Source organism: Botrytis porri (genome assembly GCF_014898465.1).
Source record: "Botrytis porri strain MUCL 3234 chromosome Unknown BPOR_009, whole genome shotgun sequence".
In the NCBI taxonomy this organism is placed as follows: Eukaryota; Fungi; Ascomycota; class Leotiomycetes; order Helotiales; family Sclerotiniaceae; genus Botrytis; species Botrytis porri.
Genome location: NW_024066083.1, coordinates 654,852 through 678,229, shown reverse-complemented (window position 1 = coordinate 678,229; position 23,378 = coordinate 654,852). Strand labels below are relative to the sequence as shown.

The following is a 23,378-nucleotide window of genomic DNA, read 5'->3' as shown; positions in this document are numbered from 1 at the left end:
AGAATTGTGGTTTCTTTGCTATGCTGGCTGAGATACTGACTGAAAGAAGGAAAGTTGTCGTGTCAAGATAGGAATTGGAAGAGTGATTTCGAGAATCTGCTGGAGGTAATCTTGCAACATTGTCGTATATTGAGATATATGTAGTCCTTCATGATGGAAGAATAGAGCGATTGTTGTACCATTTAGCTTGGAGGATAATCAGTAAAGACGAGGATTTGATAGTTAACCGGTGTATCGATTGACCAAAGGGAGTTGGGCGAGGATCATGTTGTATGTTGGTGACGATGAGATTAATGATGATGATGGATGCTGTCGCGATTGAAACATAATCGAATTCGTCTCAATGATTGGTTGTACTGCATCGCTTGAGAAAGGCACGTGCATTGAACCCTGTACATGGCTCCGAGCCCCTCCATCTTACATTTTCCATGTTCCTGCATATATCAATCGATTTTGTTAGCCATAATGGTTTCAACATATGATTGCCAGTCCATTTGTTCCAGCAGGTATTGCGGGCGAACGAATCAGATTGGTCTTGGATGACTTTCAATCTTTGGAATCATCAAATTGGTGAATCTTCATTCCCTCTTGCTACTTGAATAGCGCCAACATCGTTCTGCTCCATAATGGTACGTCGTCACGGCAAATTATCAAAAGGATTTCAGACTTGTAAGGTAAGTTGCCTGGTTAGGTCTTGAGAGTTGAGATGTATTCCTAAAGATGTATCCCTAACCACAAGTTTAGTGAGACGAAGTGATGCCAACTTGTAATCAATGTTTAAAGGCTGGCTGGGAGTGTCCACAATATGGAGATTCTTTGGAAAGAATGCTCCAGTACTCGGATGTGAGAGATTTCGAAAATTCAGCACGTGATGAACCTCTGAATCCTAAGCAAAGGGCTTCCTGTATGATATCAGGTAAGCAGCTTCTTATTCTTTGGCAAAAATGTCGTCCATGTCTTCAGCAGCCATCATTGACACTCCTTAATTAGGGCCGCTCGCATTCAAGTCTCAATCACCATCTATTATTCTTCCAAAAGGAATTTCAAACACTATCAATGATCGTGCAATTGATCTCTTTCTTTCTACTCCCATATTTCGGGACTCTGGTCCTGTCAAAGGATATTACGAGTATTTATTCTCTTACTGCAACGATTCCAATATAAGCCATACACTCTATACAACCATCACTGCAGTTTCTTTGGCTGCATATGCTTATGCCTTCAAATCTTCGTTTCTTCTTAAGAAAGCATCTCAATCCTTTGGGTACGCACTCCGTCTTGTCAATACAGCCTTGTCATCCATCGAAGAGGCCACCAAGGATTGCACTATCATGTCCGTAGTTCTGTTCAATACATTTGGAGTACTCACCTGTCAGAATCTAGATTCCTTGATGGATCGTGATAGGCATATATCTGGTGCAACATCCATGATAAAGTTACGTGGGTTTCGTCAAATGGAGACTCGGCATGGACTTCAATTGTTCCTTCAAATGAATTCAATCCTCCTACAAAGTTGTATCTGGCATTCGTTTCGATTTCCTGAGGATTTGATTGAGTTACAGGAACATGCTGCAAGTTTCTTAGATGTAAATGATCCAGCCTGGAAGTTGAACGGTCTGACAGTGGAATTGACCACGTTTCGTGCTGATATAAAGGACGGTATATTTCATGAACGTTCTTCCATAATTAGAGCAGCCATAGACTTGGACATCAAGTTTTCGTCTCTCGCGAGTGAGATGTCCAGATCACCCCAATGGAATTACGATTCGATCCCATCGCATCTACATCAGGTACGATATTCTGTACATATTATCATGTATACTCAGACCTCTGGGTGATTCAAGTTTGGAATTATCTTCGTACTTGTCGAATATTCATTTATGAAGAGATTGGTAGACAATTTAGAGAGGGGCATTCATTTACCCTATTGCCAGTATGGATTATTGGCTTTGGTTTACAACATTACAACAAATCATTGATGACATTTGTGCATCGCTACCTCAATACTATGGCAATGTTCCCAAAGTACGTACTTCATCAGGAATTAGTGGCTCACCTGAACAAAACTTCATCACAAGTGCGCTATCTACTAGTGTCGTTCCTCGTTTCGTTGGTGCTTATTTTCTTCTTTGGCCTCTACTTAATTCAGGTCGGATGACATTTTCAAATCTTCAGCGGGATTGGATTATTGGTAGATGTCGAGTTTTGGGAGACAAGACAGGCATTCAACAGATGTTTATTTTGGCAGATGTTTTGGAGAAAGGAGAGATGTTCCCTGTGTATGAGAGTTGCTTAGCAAATAATATACGATGGATCGTAGATAGTTAGGGGATTCGTTTTTGTGTCTCTGTGTCTGATCACGCTTGTGTATCTTCATGATCTTCATTGCAGATGTCTCTTGGTGAGTTTTTTGCGTTTCGTTTCTCTTCTACGGGCACTTGCATATACTCCATGCTTTCGGTCATGTGTGTTTGTTCCAAGCTCAATAGACCCAATTCCAAAACTTAGGTACTGCATCGTGCTAAAATCACGTACCTACGAACACCTTCAAAGTTGTCTCCTTTCATCTCCTACAGTAACTTACTCGTCCCACCAACATCCGGAAAATGAAGATCTTCAGGTAAATAGGGACACTTTACCGGAGAAGCAAAATTCAAGAGTCAATTTACTTTATATTTCTAAATTCCATTACCAATATCTCATTATACATAAAACTATATTTTCCCCATGCATCTATTCAACAATGGCATACCATTTGAGTTCTCTCCCACTAAGCTCCAAAATTGGAATTTCATTCCCGTTCTTTCCCCTATAACTAACCTGGCTATCCCCCTGAGCATACAAAACTCCACCCGATCCTGATCCAGTTTCAGTCCCGTTCGCAACCTTCTCTCCCACACTTTGTGCGGGGACAAATCCACCATTAGCAGCTCCTGCCCACGCAGTCGCATATTCACTATTTGTCCCGTGCATCGCTACACATACGGGTGTGATGCCCAAGCTGGTAATAGCGATTCCGATATTATCGCCCGCGGCGACTTCTTTTCCGACGGGGATGGAAATTGCCAAGACGGCAGCGCTTAATTCTTCGGGTGTGACGTCGACGGTAGAGAGGGTTTCCCATTTGTAGAAGGGGGAGAAGAGAGCGGTGGCGTTGGGGAATCGGAAAACGGCCAGGGTGACGTTGTCGGTTGGGGCGTCGCCGGCGAGGTTGATGCCGACGGTTGTGAGGTTTCCGGATTGCGGGGTGGAGAAGGTTTGGTAGAGGACGTACTGGGGGAGCGAGCAGTTGAGGTAGTAGTCTTGATGTCCGTTTCCGGAACCGAGAGTGGCGCTTTGGGCTAGTCCGTTGATTGGGGTACTGCTGTTGGTGGATGGGAGAGTGATGGTGGTGCTGACGGAAGCGGAACAATCTAAATTTTGAATTGAACCGTCGGTGTTGAAATTGAGAACTTGGAATTGATGACCGTGTTGTGCGTTTCGGGGGCCGGCAAGGGGAGCGCTGGCTTGAATATCGGCTTGGTGCACGTAGATTGCTTCGCCGCCGGTAGAGGATGGAATGGTCAAAACACTGGTTGTTTGTCCACCGCATGTATCGCTGCTGATGATTTGACGAGTCCACGGTCCGGAAATGTCTGTGGCGCGGTACATGATCAAGAGAGTTCCTTGGCAGAAACCACACGTGTTGGATGCGGAGATGTAGTAATATCCATCACGGTAGAAAATATCTGGAGATTCAGCTTGGAGATCTACGAGATCTCCTACGGGGAGAACCTGTGTTGCATCTCCGGTCGTGTTCATGAAATCGCTGGACAATTGCTGGATGTAGATGGATTGTTTGAAGGGAGGCCAAATAGAGGCCCCGAGAGTGGTGAAATCAATTAGAGCATAGGCGATATAACCCGTTCCGTTAATCATGGCGATGGAGAAATCGCCCGCTTGGTGGGTTTCGGGTTCGGGCTGGTATCCTACGAGAGCACGGGAAGATTCAGGCACGAATCCGGAGGTGGGAGATGAGGATGTGAAGATGACGTAGCCGGGTGTACCGGCGTTGACCCAGAGGATGTAGAGAGCGCGGGATGAATCGTAGATCATGTGTGGTCTACCGCAATCACCTGATGATGCGCAGATGGTGGCAGCGGCGATTTCTTTGGGGTCGAAGAGGAGACCGTTGGAGGACCACTGGGAAATGTTAGATTAGTGCTCTCATCCAACTTATCCCATGATTTCCAAAAATAAAGGATCGGTTCTCAGCAAGCTGTCAAGCTCACGAGATAACAAGATGCAGGAAATGAACATACCGTGACTAAATCTTGCGAACTCCAACTCTCGATTCCGCAAAACGCTTTTCCACAGCCGAAATTCAAACCGTACCATAGAAATTGTCCTTCGAAATAATCGATCTTGCCCGAGGTGGAATCGATGAGATCACCGTCTGTGGAAAACATGTTGACGAAGGAATTGGAGATTGTGGTGTTGAGACACGTGGCGGCTCCGAGGAGTGAGGAGCCTAGGAGGAGGGTGGAGAGGAGGGGATTCCGCATTTTGGTGGTTGTATGTGGGTTGTGTGGGTTGGTGTAGATGTATGGTATGAGAATGAGAAGAAAGGTTCTTCTGTTCTGTTCTGTTGATTTTCCAACTCCGGAGGAAGTGAGGAGGAGGAAGAGAGAATTAAGTATTAAAGAAGAGGGAGGGTGTATAAGCAATCTTCTTCCCCATTCGCAATTCACAACTTCAAACTTCAAAGTTAGAACGTAGAACTTGAGAAATTGTAACATCAAGGGTTCAACGACTCCCCTTTATATACCCGTTCATCCCATGATTCCCATCTCATTCCATGCCATCTCCCATCCGTCTCTGCATCTCAACTCTCAGATCACTCCGTCATGACATGTCCATGTCCAAGCCTCGGGACCGGGTCCTTGCACCACATCCACCACAACCACTTCTTCAAATAATTCAGGTACGAGAAAAATAAAATGTAAAAAAATTCCCATCATCATCAAAGCCAAGTCTCATTCTCCATCCACACATCCACATGTATAGGAAACCCCCTGAAGCGTCCACCTCTTATTACTTTACGCATTTGAATTTTTCGTAGTGATAATCTCCCGCGGTTGGCAAACAATGGGACGATCTGTCATATTTTCTATGGAATGATTACCCAGCACGTGCCTAGACATGTAATGTACACACGAAGTCCAACGCAGACTGTCATACGCGCAGCTGATATCCCCAGATTTTCACCTTCTCGTCCCCGATCCCCATACTTTTGCGTCCACATATGTGCGGAATATAATATCATCCTTGAAGACTGGAAGAATTTTTATGTGATTAAACATGGAATCCCATTTTTCTTCAAGGTGGACGGACGGATGGATGGACGGTGGGCTTGGTTGGTTGGTTGTTTGTTTGGTTGGTTATGAATGGACTTTTAGTGTCTTTCCTTCCACCTTTGAGATCTTGGTATTTGGTGCTACATTACCAATGGTAGAGTTTCCAAGATGGAGATGGAGATGGAGATGGAGAGAAGTTTTCCAAACTTCAACATGAAGGTGGAGGAAAGTTGGACGGCGTAGGGATTGGCTATTGTGCATGATGTGTAATCACATTTGTCACATCCACCAGTGATCTAATCCCATTTCATCAAATGAACTGAGCTAGAGCAGAATGAAAGCTGCCACGCCGACGGGCAAGATTTCTCCCAAGATTTCTCCCAAGATTTCCCCCAAGATTTCCCCCAAGATTTCCCCCAAGATTTCTCCCAAGATGGCTCGATGGGTAATCAATGGCAGTGAGTGAGTAACGGCTCGGATGCCCTTCTCAATAAGGAAATGGATCTAGGGGTCGTCCACTCTCCAGTTCCCCACATCCCCGCACTGGTTCCCCATCTCGTGTTTTATTTTGTGGATGGATGGTGTTGGGAGTAGGAATGAGCGGATTATATAATCTAGGGATTGAATACATAACGTAGTTTATCAGTGGGTCGGCCATTTTTATCTCGAATTATTATTCTATATTCAATATGCATTTTCTTTATAATTAATTATGAAAATTCATTCTAAAGAAGTATATATAATTTTAACTATTTAAGCTATTAAATTAAATAAAAAATTATTAATTCAAAAGGTAACTCAGTTTTATTATATATCTCGAACTATATTAAGTAATAGAATTTAAAGTAAATCTAATATAGTTAAAAGTTAATCAAAAACTTATAATTTAATTAAATTAAAAGAAATGGTATTTATTTAATATATTCTTAATATAGATTTGAAAGGTTTTTTATTTAAATTTAAGAATATAAAAGATATAATAAATTATATTCTCAAATTGAAGAATATAAAATGTATTAGGAAGCTTTAAGTATATCAATTTATAAAGTATTGAATTAAATTAAAGATATGTTTTAATTATATTTATAATTTTCAAAGAATTTTTTATGAGAATTTTAAGTTTATTAAAAAATGGTTTTAATTAATTGTAAATATATAAGTGAAATATAGTATTTTGAATGGAGATTTTTATAATTTTAATGAAATAGACTTTATAATAAGAATTATATACATAGTAATAGTTATCATTAATACTAAGAAATATAATAGAAATAAATCTATATAGCTAGATAATTGAGAATAAACTATAATAATAATATATGAAAATAAAGAGGATGAAACTATTCCCTTATTTTTAATGATTTAGGGATAGGTTTATCTCTCCAATTGATATACTAAAATCAATCTTCCTATAAAATAGGCTATTAAACCTATATCTAATAGGTGAACAAATAATAAGACAGGTTTAGAATAATTGAAACATTTTAATAAGTATATTAAGAATTAAAGAAAGAATAAATATTAAATATTGATATTAAATAGGCATAAAAGTTATAAATCAATAGCTTTTCAAATATATTATAAAAAGAATAATATTATATATTTATATTTATTATTATATTCAAATTATTTAATTTAATTATTTGATATTAGTTATTTTAGTAATCTAAAATGTTTATATAATGATTAAATTGATGGATTTATTAAGGCATATATTAATCATATTTCGAAGATTGAATTCTTTATAGCTTTTAAAACTATATATAAAAAATCAATCATCTTTTAGAATATGAAATCAGGATTTTAAAGAATAGGTTTAATTTCATTCAATCCTAATGTTACAGAGGTACCTGTTACGAGAGCTGCCTCTAAGGTCATGTAAAAGTGTCTAGAATTCTTTCGAAATAGTTTAGACTAAACTTCAAATAGAAATTCAATAAGATTGTAATTAATTACAATTCTCATAATTATAGTAATGAAATTAATAATTGTTCTTGAGTATAAAGCTCTACATTATAATAAAACTCATTCCCTTATATAAACCTTCGTTCTCTGTTATCCCATTGATCCTATCGTATCCCATTAGATAGGAGCAGTGGGATCCAGTGGGAGTCCCTAATCCCGTGACTTTCTGGTCATGTGATGCGGTATGTTGGATGCCGTCGTAACAGTACCTGCACCACAACATGGATTATAAGATAAACCTTAGGCCTTAATATCAGGACCTATGAAAACGGTATTGTAGGGATAAAAGAATTAAAGGGTGACTAGAAATAATAGTAACTAGATAAATAATCAATAATTAAAAGATAGATATCTATCTTTTGTTAACATTTATTTACAATAGGTATGGAATATTCAATAGTTATAGATTATTTAATAAACATAGGTTAGATAGTAATTATTATTCAGTTAATAAGTATAGGCTAATTAGTAAGCACAGGTTAAATAAACAACAGCCTTATTAGGAATCACGGGATAAATATCATGTAATTAAAAGCTAATCGACTTATCAAGTTGATTAACTTGTTGACCGATTTCAGGGAATAAAGATCTATATAAGGGAATAGATTTATTATAATATAGAGCTTTATGCTTAAGATAATCATTAATTTTATATTATAGTTAACGTGGTTTATTATTGAGTGGCCCATATCATCGAGTGGCCCACTTTCACCTCAATTTACACTTTCAAACCCATATTATTCAATAATAATTGAATCAATTGATTGAAACTATTAAGAATCTAATAATCTAGGATCTATTACATTATTTTGATAGGTTCTTGTATTATATCCCGTTTTTCTGTATTTACTATAATATCGATTAGAAAATGCTTCTTTATTAGAATTCCCCTCTTTTTGATGCTTATTATATCGAATTTGAATATCAACCTTTTGTTGAGATAATATATCAAAAGCCTTTTATCCAGTAAGTATTCCTCCTTGATATAATTAAGTTTTTTTTACATATCAATGCTTACTTAATACTTCATTTGCTATTCAAAGTATACGATTCTTTGTATTTAAAAGTATATTCTTATAAGCTAATCTCTTTATATCCTTAATTAGAACTAATATAATTTTAAATATAAGTATAGAAGAGCTTAATTAATAACGAATTATTCGAGATTTAATTAATATTGATTGAGAAAGAGCTTCTGTTGGGTTATAAGGGGTTTAAGAGATTTATTGATTTAGATTGAAAGAGGGGGGGGGTAGATGTGTGAATTTGAATATCTAATTTCAAGAGTACAGCTTCAGGATTAAATAGGATTAAATCTGTTCCTCGGAATCCTGATTTTATATTCTGAGAGGTGATTGATTCCTTGTATGTAGCTTTAAAAGCTATAAAGAATTCAATCTTTGAAATATAATTAATATATACCTTAATAAATCCATCAATTTGATTATCATATGAACGTTTTAGATTGCTAAAATAGTTAATATTAAGTGATTGAATTAAATAACTTGAATATAATAGTAAACGTAAATATATAATATTGTTCTCTTTATAGTATATTTGAAAAGCTATTGATTCGTGGCTTTCATGCTTATCTAATATTAATATTCGATATTTGCTCTTTCTTTGATTCTTAATATACTTATTGAAGTGTTTCAATCATTCTAAACCTGTCTTATTATTTGTTCATCTATTAGATATAGGTTTAATAGTCCATTTTGTAGGAAAATTCGTTTCAGTGTATTAATTAAAGAGATAAACTTATTCTTAAACTATTAGAAATGGGGGAATAATTTCATTCTTTTCATTTCTATATATTATTGCTGTAGCCTATTCTTGATTATTTGGTTATACTATCTTACTTTTGTTATTTCGTTTAGTATTAGTTATTATTATTACTACACATATAATCCTTATTATAAAGCCTATTTCGTCAAGATTATAGAAATCTTTGTTCAAAATATTATATTTCACTTGTATATTTATAATTAATTAAAACCACTCTTTAAGAAGTTTAGAATCCTTATAAAGAGCTTTTTGAAAGTTATAAATATAATTAAAACGTATCTTTAATTCGATTCGATGTTTTACAAATCGATACGCCTAAAGCTTTCTAATATGTTTCGTATCCCTTGATTCGAGAATATCATTTGCTATATCTTCCACATTCTTTAATTTAAATGGAAATTCTCTTAAATCTATATCGAATATATATTGAACAATTATCTCTTCTTCTAATTCTATAATCTTATAACAATTCATTCAAGTTTTTATATAAAGAAGTAAACCTTCCATTCTATATTGAAGAGTTGTATAAGGAATATTATAAAGTATAGTAGCCTTTCGAATATTTAATTTTTTATCTTTATAAATAGCTTCGATAATAAGGAGTATATAAGCTTCTTGATTATTCGAATTCATTATAAATTATTAATAAAATATATGTTGAAAGAAACAGGTGTAAATTGAGGTGAAAATGGGCCACTTGATGATATGGGCCACTCGATGATAAACCATGTTAGTAGCTTCTATTAACGTTTTAAAGACTTATAATTAGAGGGTATTTCGAAATCAGAATGATAATAATTCTTTTTATAATGGATATACTCGGAATAATATTACAATAAAATATCATCAATAATGTAATAACGATTAGATTTGGTATACAAATCATAGGAATTTCTTTTAATATTAGAATACTCAACACAACGAATTAAATTAAAAATATTATAAATTGAAATGGTTTGTATAGAAGGTATAATAAAGGAAGTATAACATTCGATTAAATTATATAGATAAAAAGGGTTTTACTATATAGACACTTGGGATAAGTATTAGTTTAGAAAGGGGATAGTATTATGAAGGTATTTGTATTACAATATGAATTATAAAATAAACCTTAGGTTTTGGTGTTAGGATTTATAAAAACGGTATTGTAGAGATAAAAGAATTAAAAGGTGATTAAAAATAATGGTAACTAGATAAGTAATTAGTAATTAAAAAAAAGATAAATATTTATCTTTTATTAGCATTTATTCTATAGTAGGTATGGAATATTCAACAGTTATAGATTATTTAGTAAATATAGATTAAATAATAATCACTATTCAGTTAGTAAGTATAAGCTAGTTAGTAGGTACAGGTTAAATAAGTAGCAGTCTTATTAGGGATTATAGGATAAATATTATGTAATTGAAAGTCAATTGATTTATTAAATCAATCGACTTATCAACCAACTTTAAAAAATAAAGATTTATATAAGGGAATAAATTTATTATAATATAAAGCTTTATATTTAAAACAATTATTAGTTTTATACTATAATTACAAAAATTACAATCAATTATAACACTATTAAATTCCTATTTGAAGTTTAATCTAAATTATCTCGAAAGATTTCTAAACATTTCCACGTGATCTTAGAGGCAGCTCCTGTAACATTTAAAATTATACTTTCAAAATTAGATATTCGAATTTATATACCTACCCTCCTCTCTTTCAATCTAAATAAATGGATCTTTTAAATCCCTTATAATTCAATTGAAACTCTTTCTTAATTAATATTAATTAAATCTTAAATAACTTATTATCAAGTAAGCTCTCCTATATTTATATTTAAGATTATATTAATTCTAATTAAAAGTATAGAAAGATTAGCTTATAAAAACACACTTTTAAATATAGAGTATTATATACTTTAAATAATAAATAAAATATTAAATAAATATTAATATATATAAAAAATCTAATTATATTAAGGAGGAGTACTTATTAAATAAAAGGCTTTTAATATATTATTTTAATAAAAGATTGATATTCAAATTCAATATAATAAGTATTAAAAAGAAGGAAATTCTAATAAGGAAGTATTTTCTAATTAATATTATAGTAAATACAAAAAGATAGATTATAATATAAGAACCTATTAAAATAATATAATAAATTCTAAATTATTAGATTCTTAATAATTTTAATTAATTGATTTAGTTATTGTTGAATAATATAGCTTTGAAATGACAATTCGAGATAAAAGTAGTCGATTTATTGATATGATCGACCCACTAATAAACTACGTTAACATGGTTTATTACTGAGCGGATCATTTCAAAATACATCAAAATCAATCATTTTAAAAAAAATTATATTTTAATAACTAATCAATTTTTCTCCAAAAGAAAATAAAAAATTAGTAAGAAATAAAATTTTCAAATTTGAAAATCTAATTTTTATATCAATATCTCTATTATATTTCAAAATATTTCAAGATTGTCACGATTTTCGTTACAAAAAACTATCTTTATAATAACTTTTATATTAATTCAAATTTTCAATAAAAAGTTTAACATTCATAATACTAATATATTTAAATATTACATTTTTCGATTTTTATAGAATTCTATTATAAATAAAGAAAGTACATACTTACGTATAACGAATTTTATATATAAAATGAGTAATTCATTTAATAATATAATTCGCTCGATAATAAACTACGTTAACTTATTTCTACATTATTACGCTTTTCGAACGTGATCAAATATTACATCAAGATTATTCACATGTTTTTCAAGCCAATCAAATCAATATAATGAATGAAAATAGGTTTATTTCTAAAAAAAAATTAAACAAATGATAAAAAAGTTTAATATAAAGAATTCATTCTAGAATTTTAGATTATTAATAAATTAGTATTTATATATATAAATTTATAAGCATTATAAACTACAAAAAGAAAGAACGACTTCTTTTTTCTTATCTATAAAAAATAAAAAAAGAATTTAGCGCTCAATTTGAAAAACGATGTTATATATAAGACTAATTTTAAACCTTAAGTTGATAATATTATTAAAACTTTCAAAAATATAAATCTTTAATAATTCAGTTTAAAGGTTTTCTTTCAAAATATCTTTAATCTTATATAATTCAATCAAATTTAAGAGTTTCTTTTAAAATATCTTTAATAAATCTCTTCAATCCCTACTTTTTATATGTTACGGGAGCTGCCTCTAGAGTCACATGGAAATATCTAGAGATCTTTCGAGATGATTTAAACTAAACTTCAAGTAGAAATTCAATAAGGTTATAATTGATTATAATTCTTGTAACTATAGTAATAAAATTAATGATTGTTCTTAAGTATAAAGCTCTATATTATAATGAAACCTGTTCTCTTTATATAGACCTTCCTGCTCTACAGAACCTATAATTCTGTTCTACTTGAATCCCTTGGATCCTAAGCTTCAAAAGCTCCTGGCTCCTTGGATCCTAGGCTCCAAAGGCTCCAACGTCCTATCACATGACACTTATCACGTGATCCAATGTTACCCGTCGTAACATTATACTAAAAATAATAGATTTTAACTAATATTACATACTATATTTCAGTGACGAATGTACGAGATTACATATCATGAAAATGCCCAACTCTAGTTGGGAGTTTTGAATTTCGACAGAAGAGATGAGATGCTGCGCGGAAAGTTCGTTGGATATTTAATTTGTAGTATTTAGATTGATGTTTTGAGCTTTGGATTATGTGTAACGTAGTTTATCATCGAATGAACCATATCATCGAATAGGCCACTATAAATACATACAAAATTCGTCTGTATATAACCATGCACTTTCTTCATTTAATAATATTGTTTTATAAAATTTGAAATTATAAAATCTAATTATATAAATATTATAGAAATCTAATTTGCTTTTTAAAATTCTAATTAATATAAAAGTTATTATTAAAATAATATTTTTGTAATGAAAATTGTAACAATTTATGATTTTTATAAAATATAATATCAATTTTCATATAAAAACTAAATATTTGTATAAGAAATCTTTTCTTATTGATAAATCTTTCTTCTTTTTTAAAAAATATTGATTAATCATTAAAATATAAATATTAAGAAAAGGCTAATTTTAGTATATTTTGAAATGGCCCACTCGATGATATAATCCACTCGATAATAAACCACATTAAGGTTTTATGATATTACGAAATTGAATATATGCTCGAATATCAAGTATGTATGTATTTAATATTTCTTAAAGATAATAACGTGGTTCATCAGCATGTGGGCTATATGAGTATATGAGTCATTTCGAAAATATATTAAAATTAAGGTTTTTTTGATATTTATATTTTAATAATTAATTATCATTTTTAAACGAAAAAAATTATGAAGAATTATAATTTAAATGAATTATTCATAAGATTCAGATTTTTTTTTAAATAATTCATTTTAGTTTGAAATTGTTATATTTTGTGTTATAAAATCTCTTTTTCATTAATAATTTTAAGAGTAATTAAAATTTTGAAAAAAAAATAGATTTTTGAGATAATTGAAAAATCAGATTTTATATAAAAAAATATTGAAATTTTTTATTAATTAACAAAGAAAGTATATGATTATATATAGACAAATTTTATATATAAAATAAAGTGGTTTATATGATGATATAGCTCATATGCTGATGAACTACGTTATACCGATTTATCGGTGTGTCTGTGTGTCTATCTCCCGGTCTGTATATACCGACATACTTACTACTTAAATCGTTTCTAACCCTTCCCATCAACAGAAAGATTAACTTATCTTTTGGGGGGAAAGAAGTACTTACTATCGTATGTTGTAATACATATCATACCTCTCCCCTTCTATCCATTCCATCTCACCCATCCCATCCAACCAAAGTGGACAACAAACAAACCAACAAACTCTACCTTTTCTTTTCTCAACAGCCAAGAAATGCCGAGGTGTGGACGGAGGGAACCGTTCAGATGAGAAAGTAGGAAGATATGTACTGTGTATGTCATCACCCGCATCTCCCTGAGTATTGCCGAGCGGTGAGGAGGGATGGATTGGGATGGATTAGGATGGGCGAGTTGTCGAAGTTTCGGAGAATGTGGGGGATGATGTGAGGAATATGGTGGAATACAGGATGGATGAAGACTCGAGAGAGATATGTATGTGACGTGCTAGATATGATAGAGTCAATGGATATGATAAATCAAAGACATAATAGCTATGTGGAGTTGAAGATTTTTTTATACCTACCTAGATATTCTCCATTTCTCCGTATAGTATCCACACGTGTAGGTAAGTCGGCCGGCGGATAGGTAAGAATAAAGTTTTCAAGAATGTGGACGTATATGTGGATGTGAATGGATATGGATATGGATCTTATAATCTGCATTTGCATTTGCATTTGCATTTGCATGTGGAAGGAAGAAAGGTTACATTTGAATTAAATTTGATGAGGTGTATATAGGTATATAGGTATACATCGAGACTCTCTCGGAAGAGAAAGAGGGTAAATATCTCGTTCTCGAAATTCTATATTGATTTTCATTTTGTATAGATTTATATATATATTTATATTCGTGTGCGGAACCTTACATGGGTGTCTTAATACTCGACTCTCTCTTTCTCGTGACGACCCCTCTCTTCTTAAATGCATGTGTATGTATATATATCCCACCTGCAACTACATCTCCAGGAGTATGATCAGATCACCCTTCTCATCCCCATCTCATCCGGGAATATGTATTCCATGCTAACAAGGAATTCATAATGGAATAAAAAATTCCATTTATGCAAAACTGAGTGCAAGGAAACAAAAACAAATAGGGATATCTCTGTAATTACGTCGTCTCGAATCTCTCACTTCCCAGGCCATCTCATCCATTACTTCAGTCCATCCTTCTACCACATCAAAAGACAAACCCATTACCCTCAAGGTAATTTCAAGCTTTCCTTTCCACCTCATCCCCAAAAAGTTCCCAAACACTTTTTGGTGCTTCATATTGACTTTCCGCACACACACCCACATAATCCATATCCAAACCAAAAGCTCTTGGTCCTCCCATCTTCAATCCTTCTTTTGTGGTCCAGACCTCTGGTGCTTTTAATGCGATGACGCTTACTCTAAGTCCGTATTTATAATCCGAGATCCCAAGTGGTGCTCCATTTGCCATATCGAGAACAACGATTAAATCCGGACAGACTGCCAAAACCTCATCTTCTTTTCCGGGTGTTTTTAAAATGGCACAGAGGTTTTCGTTTTCGAATTCGACATGTAGTGATGATGTAACTTTTTCACCAGTAGATGTGGTCGATGTAGAAGAAGTGATATGATCCAACAAGACACTACCTCTGGTAAAACCTGCGGCTACCTTTCTCGTAACTCTCACAACTTTACCAGTGAATAATTTAGTTCCATTCTGTGTTCGCATAAGATCTTTGACTGGGTCGACTTTCTTGGAGCGAGCGATTGCGATTGAACGACCGATTTGCCATGCCCATGAATAACTATTTGAAGGAAGTGTTCTGGCTTCTTTACCACGTATTGGATTGACTACCATTCCTGATAATGAACCTTGTTTCGTGCATGCATCCCGCATAAGAAGTTCTGCTTCTTCAGCATCCTTTGAATTTACGAAGACTTCGGTTCCTCCACATCCATTGGCAACAGCAGCTGGAGTAACTGAAACCCCATTTAAACATCTGACTGTCTGCCAAACCATAGGATATGCTCGTGCTACACAATCGCTGTCGAGAGTAGGTTTTCCGAATCGATGACCAGTGAGGAGGGCTTCGAAAGAATTCATACCACCGATTTCGTTAGGTATAGTTGCATCGAATGAGGAATGTCCCGTGGCTGACATGAGAGCTTTGACTGTATCGGTAATTCTAGAATAGTTGTCAGTATGCAGATGATGAGTTGCGAACGATGAAAAGGAACTTACTCGTTTAACCCGGGTATACGTTCCAAGTATACAGTTGGTGAACCCTACAATGATCAGTAATTCCACATCAAATGGTTTCCGAAGTAACATACCATAAACCCTGCCGACATGATTAATGCATCATCAGGAACAGTATCTTGTCTTCTGATCCTCAGTCCTTCACCACTCTCCAATGCAATTAAACAAGCAATATAACTTGGATATGGTTCACCACAACTTCCTACGCCCAATACTCCTGTACCGTCCATGAGAAATTTGAGATCGATTACTGAAAGATGCCATATATCGCCTTCGAGGCGTGGACGATAGGATTCTAGATCAACATGTTCAAGGATATCGTAGGTTGAAGCTTTCGTATCCACAGGACTATCCAAGCCACTTGCACTATATCCGGAATCTGCTCTCCTAGGTTTGAATTTCGACATCGTTATTGGCATAGTCTCCAGATCTTGAACTTTTTCTTCGGTATTACGTAAATCACCAACCACTCGAACAACCAACTGCGTAGAACCATTGGTAACGTAATTAATAGGTATTGTATCGACTTCCACAACTTCGATGGTTTTCTCGTCGCCGCCTGCAGCTACACATCTTCGAATTGCCAGTAGTTTTGCCTCCTCAATCTCTTCTTCTATGGTCTTTTCCCCGGGTGTAACGACAGTATCAACACTCCCACTAATCTTTCCAACCTACACAATCAAATTAGTTCCGTTCCCCAGGGATAAAGGACAGGACTAAACTTACAGCGGCTCCAACAGCATTTGCGACTTCCAAATATTTTGGTCTGATGACTTCTCCCACTCCGGCAATATCTTTCCCTACAATAATACTGCCTCCGCCTACAAGAATGACTGTAGCATATCCTTGTTTTGTTTTTACTTGATCAATCGCATCTTCCAAAGCTCGTTGAATTTCTGAGTGTCCACCAATTCTGAGTTCGTCTGGAATGATATCGGTTCTCTCGTTCGACAATACAAGATCGGTAGCCTAAATATGTAAGTATCTTCCTTGAAGCTCAAAAGGTTCAATCATACAGTTAAAGTTTCTCCACCAAATGCGATACTCTCCATTTCCAATTTCGGACCAACAGAATCTGGACCAACTGTTGTTTTTCCTGACGATGTTGTACGTATGAGTGACCCTCCACCTAGTGCAATGCTATAAACATCAGGAATTGTGAAATTGGTCCTGACCCCTGCGATTTTCACAAAGGCGGCAGATTGTCTGGGGTAACCAGATTTGAGAAGAGCGCAAATATCAGTGGTAGTGCTATAATGTGTCAATATAATTGCCGAGAAATGTTAAAGCAGAAAGTTCTTACCCTCCAACATCCACCACTAGCACTTCGCTATCGCCCTCAAGATCCATACACTCATTCTTTGCAAGAAGTGCAGCACCCATTGCACTATTCGTTGGACCGGAAGAGAAACATCTCACTGGATGCTCTGCAGCTATTGATGCTTTACTTAAAGTTCCATCATTTAATGTAATATATAAGCTGGCGTTTTTGAGGTCATGTACCGCGTGTGCAAAGCCGGCAATGACTTGACGTGCGAATCGTCTCAAGCTTGCATTTAATATGCTAGCATTCTCACGCTCAAGGAATCCTAATCTTCCAATAGTATATGAACATGATATATCATACTCTGAGCCTAATTCTTCGGCAAGGATGTGTCGCGCAAACTCTTCTTGAGCTGGGTTGGATGGAGAGTATATTCCAATAACCACAACACTTGATATTGATTTCGATCTGATAATTGAAGCTTGTTCTCTGAGTTGTTGAACGTTTATTTGGGAGATTGGGGTTCCGTCAACTTGAAATTATTAGTATCTATGTGGAAGTTTCAAGGCATGTATCAAACGTACCCTGTAGGCCACCGTCAACATAGCCATAGTGACCTTCCATTAACTGTCTTAATGATTCAGGGAAACCAACTGAGATCCTGAGTGTTAGCTAACATTTTGTTTAATGGAGAGTATTCGGCATGTAACGTACCAAATGGTGGTGAGCCCCTCGAGTAAGGACCGCATAACCTTATAACAGCAACTTTATCTAACTTGGTAGCATTTTGTTCGAGGACTGCATTCACAAATTGCTACACAGAAGATGCGATTAGATCTTGACTATGAATCCCAAAATATAAACGATGAGAGAGATAGGGAAAGAGTAGAGTCAAACACCAGTATACTCCGGGAAGGACCAACATGAGACTTTTTGCTGGGGAGACTTTGGAACGCAGAGGGAATCGAATGTTCTTACGCACGATTCTCTATACGAAACTCGAGGAAAGGAAAGGATGGGAAGTAGGAAGTGAGTAGTAAGTACTGAAGACAGAATCAACTTACTGTCGTCCCGATCTTGATGAAGTCTATACTATCTTTAGAGATTTGAGCTTTTTTTATGACAGCAGCAATTGCTTGTTCAACACCATCTTGAATATCTGGGGTTGTTGGTGTTTTATGCCATGCCAATACATTATCATCCTGTAAAATAACTGCATCCTACAATCAATCATTAGTAGATGTTAATGAAAATATACTTCAATCGTCACCCACTGTGTTGGTTCCTCCAACATCAATTCCAATTACACGAGAACATATTCTGGAAGGCATTTTGCCAATATGTGCTGGATTCTGAAGGCTGACTGCTGAAAGGATCGAAATCGATATCAATATCGATATCGCTGTCGATGTTTGTAGTTTTAGTCGTAGACGAGGACGAAAAACAATTGGGGTATCACGAGTTTATATCAAAAATGTATTGCCAAAAAGAAAAACAATGAAAAGGGTATAATGGATAAAGTTTCGAAAAGAACAAAAGGAAGCAATGGATGATAAGATCTTCTACATATAATAAAGTTGAACATACATGATCAAAATTCGAGGTTTATTATATCAATCATTTGCGTACATAATAGTCTTCTCTCCTCGCCTACCAAAGTAAGGATATCCTTTTTTGGTATGTATGCGTAAGGCGAGCGAGCGAAGACCCAACGAGGAGTGGGAACCTTGAGATAAGTTCACATATAAGGTAACTCGGCAGCTCCAGTACCACGTGGAGTTTGGATAATCTGCACGATATGCGACGGAGGGATTTTGAGAATGGATGAACGGAGTTTGGCATTCAAGGTTGATTTCTTTATCTTTCCGACGACGCGTATGACATGAGGGAGCAGTAGTGAGCAGTAGTGATGAACTGTGGTCAATTGTGGTCAATTGTGATGAATTGTGATCAAATGTGAGTGGTACCTTCCATCTAGACTCTAGACTCTAGACTCTAGTCTATACATCAAACCCAGCTTACCAAGGAATTGATACTGGTAGACGTGCGTGTTTTGCATGATTGACTTTTTCGTGATATGACTTTCTTGGGAGAGGGTGAGAGCGTGGGCGAGAGAAATTATAGAAGATAGTATTATTAATGAATAAATCATTTGAAAGCTTCTGACTGGATCAATTCTTTCCAAATGAAGAGCTCTCGGAGAAGAAGTTGATCAATTTGAGTCGTGTTTGAAGATAAAATGGGAGATAGGCGAGCATAAATGACTCGAATAGATATTTATGTCGAATTAGTGAAAGTTAGTGAAAGTTTAGTGAAAGTTTAGTGAAGGTAAGTGAAGGTTGGTGAAGGTTAGTGAAGGTTAGTGAAGATTAGTGAAGATTAGTTAAAAAGATAATAGATGAGAAAGGACCGTAAAGGAGGGATTTGAGTGGTGTATTTAGTGAATTTGGTGTATTTGGGTGTATTTAGTGAATTGGGTGTATTTGGCGTATATTTAGAAATTATCTAGACGAGGGAAGAGGAAGTGAAGTAAGCCAGGGTGGATGGGTGGATGTCATGGGATAAAAGTTATGCAACCGAGTATGCACGAAGTATGCATTGAGGCATTTAGCCACCTGGGCACTTTGACCAAGGTGGGTGGAGTGGAAAAAGTCGTTTGGAGACCGCCTTCCCATTAAGAAAGGCAGAATGCTTTGGTCCGATTCCCCAGAAGTATAAAAGATTAAAAATGGATACCTAGAACCTAAGGCACTAATTATGTATAGGTAAGAGAAACAAACCTGTCACAGACTCACAGACTCGCAGGTATTTCGGGGATAATGACGGTGTAATACCTCGAGATCCATAGTCAGCGTAGCTTAGCTATAGATAGACTGAATCGATTAAGAATTTACTACTACTACCTCGAGATCCCCTCCCTCCCTTGAGTCCCTTTTTCCTCTTCCCTGGGAGAATGCGACTCTAGGAGACTGGGATAAATGAGCTCATCGTCCGAACATATAAATGTATACATGTACATGTATGTATATATCTATATTCCTGGTAGATTTCTTTCATCAAGGATGAGCAACGGCTATTAATAATCAATCTTAGGCGGTTTACCCGTTGTTTTGGTAGCAAGCACGAGTCGGTATGTACTGCGGAGTCTCGGCAGTCTGGAAAACATGTGATCACTGGCTCGAACTCGCTCCACCCACTGGACCAGATTACGGCTATCTAGCCTTATACACGTACGGAGAAGAAGAACAAACGGGTGGACGCCGTGCAGTGGAGACCCTTTCATTTAGACTTTCCGTTATCCTGGGATTTTCCTTACCTCACACTTTCATTCAAACCCTCGACAGTGGCTCGACAGTGGCTCGACAATGAGCATGATGGGTCTATGACAAGGATCGACGCCAGCACTGGAAATTCAAGCAAGGGAAGAAAAGATGAGAAGAGAAGAAAAAAAAAAGGTGTGAAGGGAATGAACTCCTTCATGAGTTCCGCCGATGTTAATCAACCAATAAAATCCCAATCAGAGCCAGCCAGACTGAGCCAGTGCGCAAATCAATGCTTCTTCAACAACCCATTTCCGGTTACATCGTCGGCTTGCCCTGCCATCTGCCATGTGTTCTCCGCCTCGAGTTCGCACACTTATGCGAACTAGGTAAGGGAAACACCAAGAGGCTTGCGTACCATTCCCTCAATCGGAAGCCAGTGAGATTATTGAAAAGCTTTGAACTCGGGACTCCGCAACTTGTAACCATTCTGGTCAAGAATCACACACACCGTTGTGGCCAATATACTTTTCAAATTTGCAGGGCACATTCTAGTTTCTAGGTTTGTGGGAGTCGGGTTCATACTTCTTTCTACCTTTTCCCGGTTCCTCTCTTCTTCAATGTCCACTCTCTTTTGATTAGCTTCTGTATCTTTTGTCTTAGCTTTATCTAGACTTCTTCATCATGACGGCTGCGGAGCATGAAACTGTTGACAAGTTACCTTTCACTGCGGTGGCTACCCCAGATTCTTACCAAAGCGCTGAAGATGGAACAGTTGGGACTGAGATAGGTACTGCGCCATCAGATCGCGTCTTTCATGCACATCAAAAGGATACAGGACCACCTGCGACGAGGAAAGAACTGTGGTCGTATTATGCATACTATGCAGGAAACAATGGAATTGGCTCTTTTCAATAGTAAGTTTTACTGGTCCCTCCATCTTGTACAACCACCCCTCGAGATTATGCGATTACTAACACCAATTGATCTTCAGCTCGAGTCTTCTCTTCCAGAACTTGATATACCAAGCCGGTTTTAATCCAAACGTCTTGCCATTGGGTAGCGCACCTTGCGGCGATGATACCCCTTGCCATGTCTTCTGGAATGGAGGCACCAAAGCATACACATCGGTGGTGTTGATAGCATCAGGATTGACCTTCGTTTCGCAAGCTGTACTTTTCCTCTCGATTGGAAGTTTGGCAGATTTCGGTAACTGGAATCCATGGGTTGTCAGATTGTTTTCCCTTCTTTCGTTCGCCTTTGAATTCGGGTTCTTAGGAGTACAACATGCATATCAATGGAGAATCGCCATGGCTCTTTACATTATTAGCAGTAAGTTTCCAATTGCATCGCAGAAATACACAGTGTCTAATATCTTCCCCAGGTGTTACTTGGTGGTCTTCCTATGTTTTCTTCAACGCGATATTTCCCAAACTTGCCCACGACCTTCCCGAAGTTCATAAAGCGAGAGAAGACTATGCACAAGGCATCTTGACAGAACGAGAATACGAAGACAAATGCTCAATGGCAAGATCCAAGGTAATGAATATAAGTTATGGATGGAATAATGTTGGATTCACAATTTGTGGAGCTCTAGCATTAGCAGCCCTAGCAGGAATCGGTGCAAATGATTCTACACAACAAAACAATTGGGGATACTCTGTCTCTGTCGCTGTTACTACCGGATGGTGGATTATTCTTGCCATTCCATGGTTCATCTGGGAAAAGAAGCGACCGGGACCACCTTTACCAAAGGGTGACAATTACCTCACCTTTGGTTTCAAGCAAACCTACTTCGCCGGAAAGCAAGTATGGAAGTTGAGACAAACTTTCTACTATTTGATTGCATTTTTCCTTTTGGCAGACGGAGTCGCTACATTACTTACACTCGTCTCGATCGCACAAACGCAAGTTGTTGAATTCTCCGCGACACAAAATACCTACCTCATCATGGTTCAAGGTGGCTCAACTACAATCGGAGTCTTTGGTGCCTATTATCTCCAAGAAACACTCAGGATCCGTACCAAGACTATGCTTCAATTTTGCAATTGTGGTTGTGTACTCATTGCGCTTTGGGGAATGATAGGTATCTGGACTACCAAGTTTGGTTTCCATAACGAATGGGAATTTTGGCTCTTTCAAGCACAATATGGAATTACCCTTGGTGCTCAATTCCCATACGGGCAAGCATTCATGGCAGAATTAGTACCCAAAGGTAGAGAATATTTGTTCTTCAGTCTTTTAGGTATCGTCTCCAAGGGATCAGCCTGGATTGGACCTATTGTTTCAAGTGCTATTGTTGATCGCGATGGCAATCAATGGGCAGCATTTCCTTTCGTGGCAGCTTTGATCTTTGTTCCTACGATTGCAATCTTTTGGATCAGTGAGACCAAGAGTCGAGTTGAATGCGCAGAATATTTGGAGAGAGAGAGGTCGGATTTACAAAAGATTAGAGATAACGATCTGAACACAGGCAGATCTGATTCTACAGAGAGTAGTAGAAGATTGGATAAGTCGACATAATGGGCGTATGGTTCAGGGTTATGATGATGATTTCTACATGTTGATGCATTCTTACAGAGTACTCACTTATGTTTAAAGATATAGTTTAGATTTTAATTTGATTTACGTACATGTCTAGAATGACAGTCTTTTGATCCATTGAACATGAACATGAACATATACTGGTGGATGAACATGCTACAAGGTACACGATATTAGGATTTGAATGCTTTGCCTACCTTACCCATTCATCCATGAACAAAATCCCCCATCTTCGACCTTCCATAGTT

At 36.1% G+C, this 23,378-nt stretch overlaps 4 protein-coding genes across 4 annotated transcripts; 2 read left to right on the top strand and 2 right to left on the bottom strand.

Moving 5' to 3' along the window:
• Positions 1-404: 404 nt before the first annotated feature.
• On the top strand, positions 405-2,328 carry EAF01_007034 (uncharacterized protein; the record flags this gene model as incomplete). The annotated part of the gene is made up of 4 exons (XM_038915288.1): positions 405-674; positions 745-916; positions 991-1,790; positions 1,906-2,328. Exons 2-4 carry the CDS (start codon positions 757-759, stop codon positions 2,326-2,328), a joined length of 1,383 nt encoding a protein of 460 aa, XP_038768926.1. The 5' UTR covers positions 405-674; positions 745-756.
• A 405-nt stretch (positions 2,329-2,733) lies between these two features.
• EAF01_007033 (uncharacterized protein) lies at positions 2,734-4,544 on the bottom strand (the record flags this gene model as incomplete). Its single annotated transcript, XM_038915287.1, has 2 exons — positions 2,734-4,182; positions 4,302-4,544. The coding sequence occupies 2 exons, from the start codon at positions 4,542-4,544 to the stop codon at positions 2,734-2,736; spliced, it is 1,692 nt and encodes a 563-aa protein (XP_038768925.1).
• A 10,498-nt stretch (positions 4,545-15,042) lies between these two features.
• Positions 15,043-18,657, bottom strand: EAF01_007032 (uncharacterized protein; the record flags this gene model as incomplete). Its single annotated transcript, XM_038915286.1, has 10 exons — positions 15,043-15,988; positions 16,045-16,088; positions 16,137-16,733; positions 16,789-17,031; positions 17,079-17,313; positions 17,366-17,858; positions 17,911-17,979; positions 18,041-18,140; positions 18,391-18,546; positions 18,601-18,657. 10 exons carry the CDS (start codon positions 18,655-18,657, stop codon positions 15,043-15,045), a joined length of 2,940 nt encoding a protein of 979 aa, XP_038768924.1.
• Positions 18,658-20,589: 1,932 nt separating this feature from the next.
• Positions 20,590-23,239, top strand: EAF01_007031 (uncharacterized protein). Its single transcript, XM_038915285.1, has 3 exons — positions 20,590-21,503; positions 21,581-21,918; positions 21,971-23,239. Exons 1-3 carry the CDS (start codon positions 21,271-21,273, stop codon positions 23,107-23,109), a joined length of 1,710 nt encoding a protein of 569 aa, XP_038768923.1. The 5' UTR covers positions 20,590-21,270; the 3' UTR covers positions 23,110-23,239.
• The last annotated feature ends 139 nt before the right edge of the window (positions 23,240-23,378 follow it).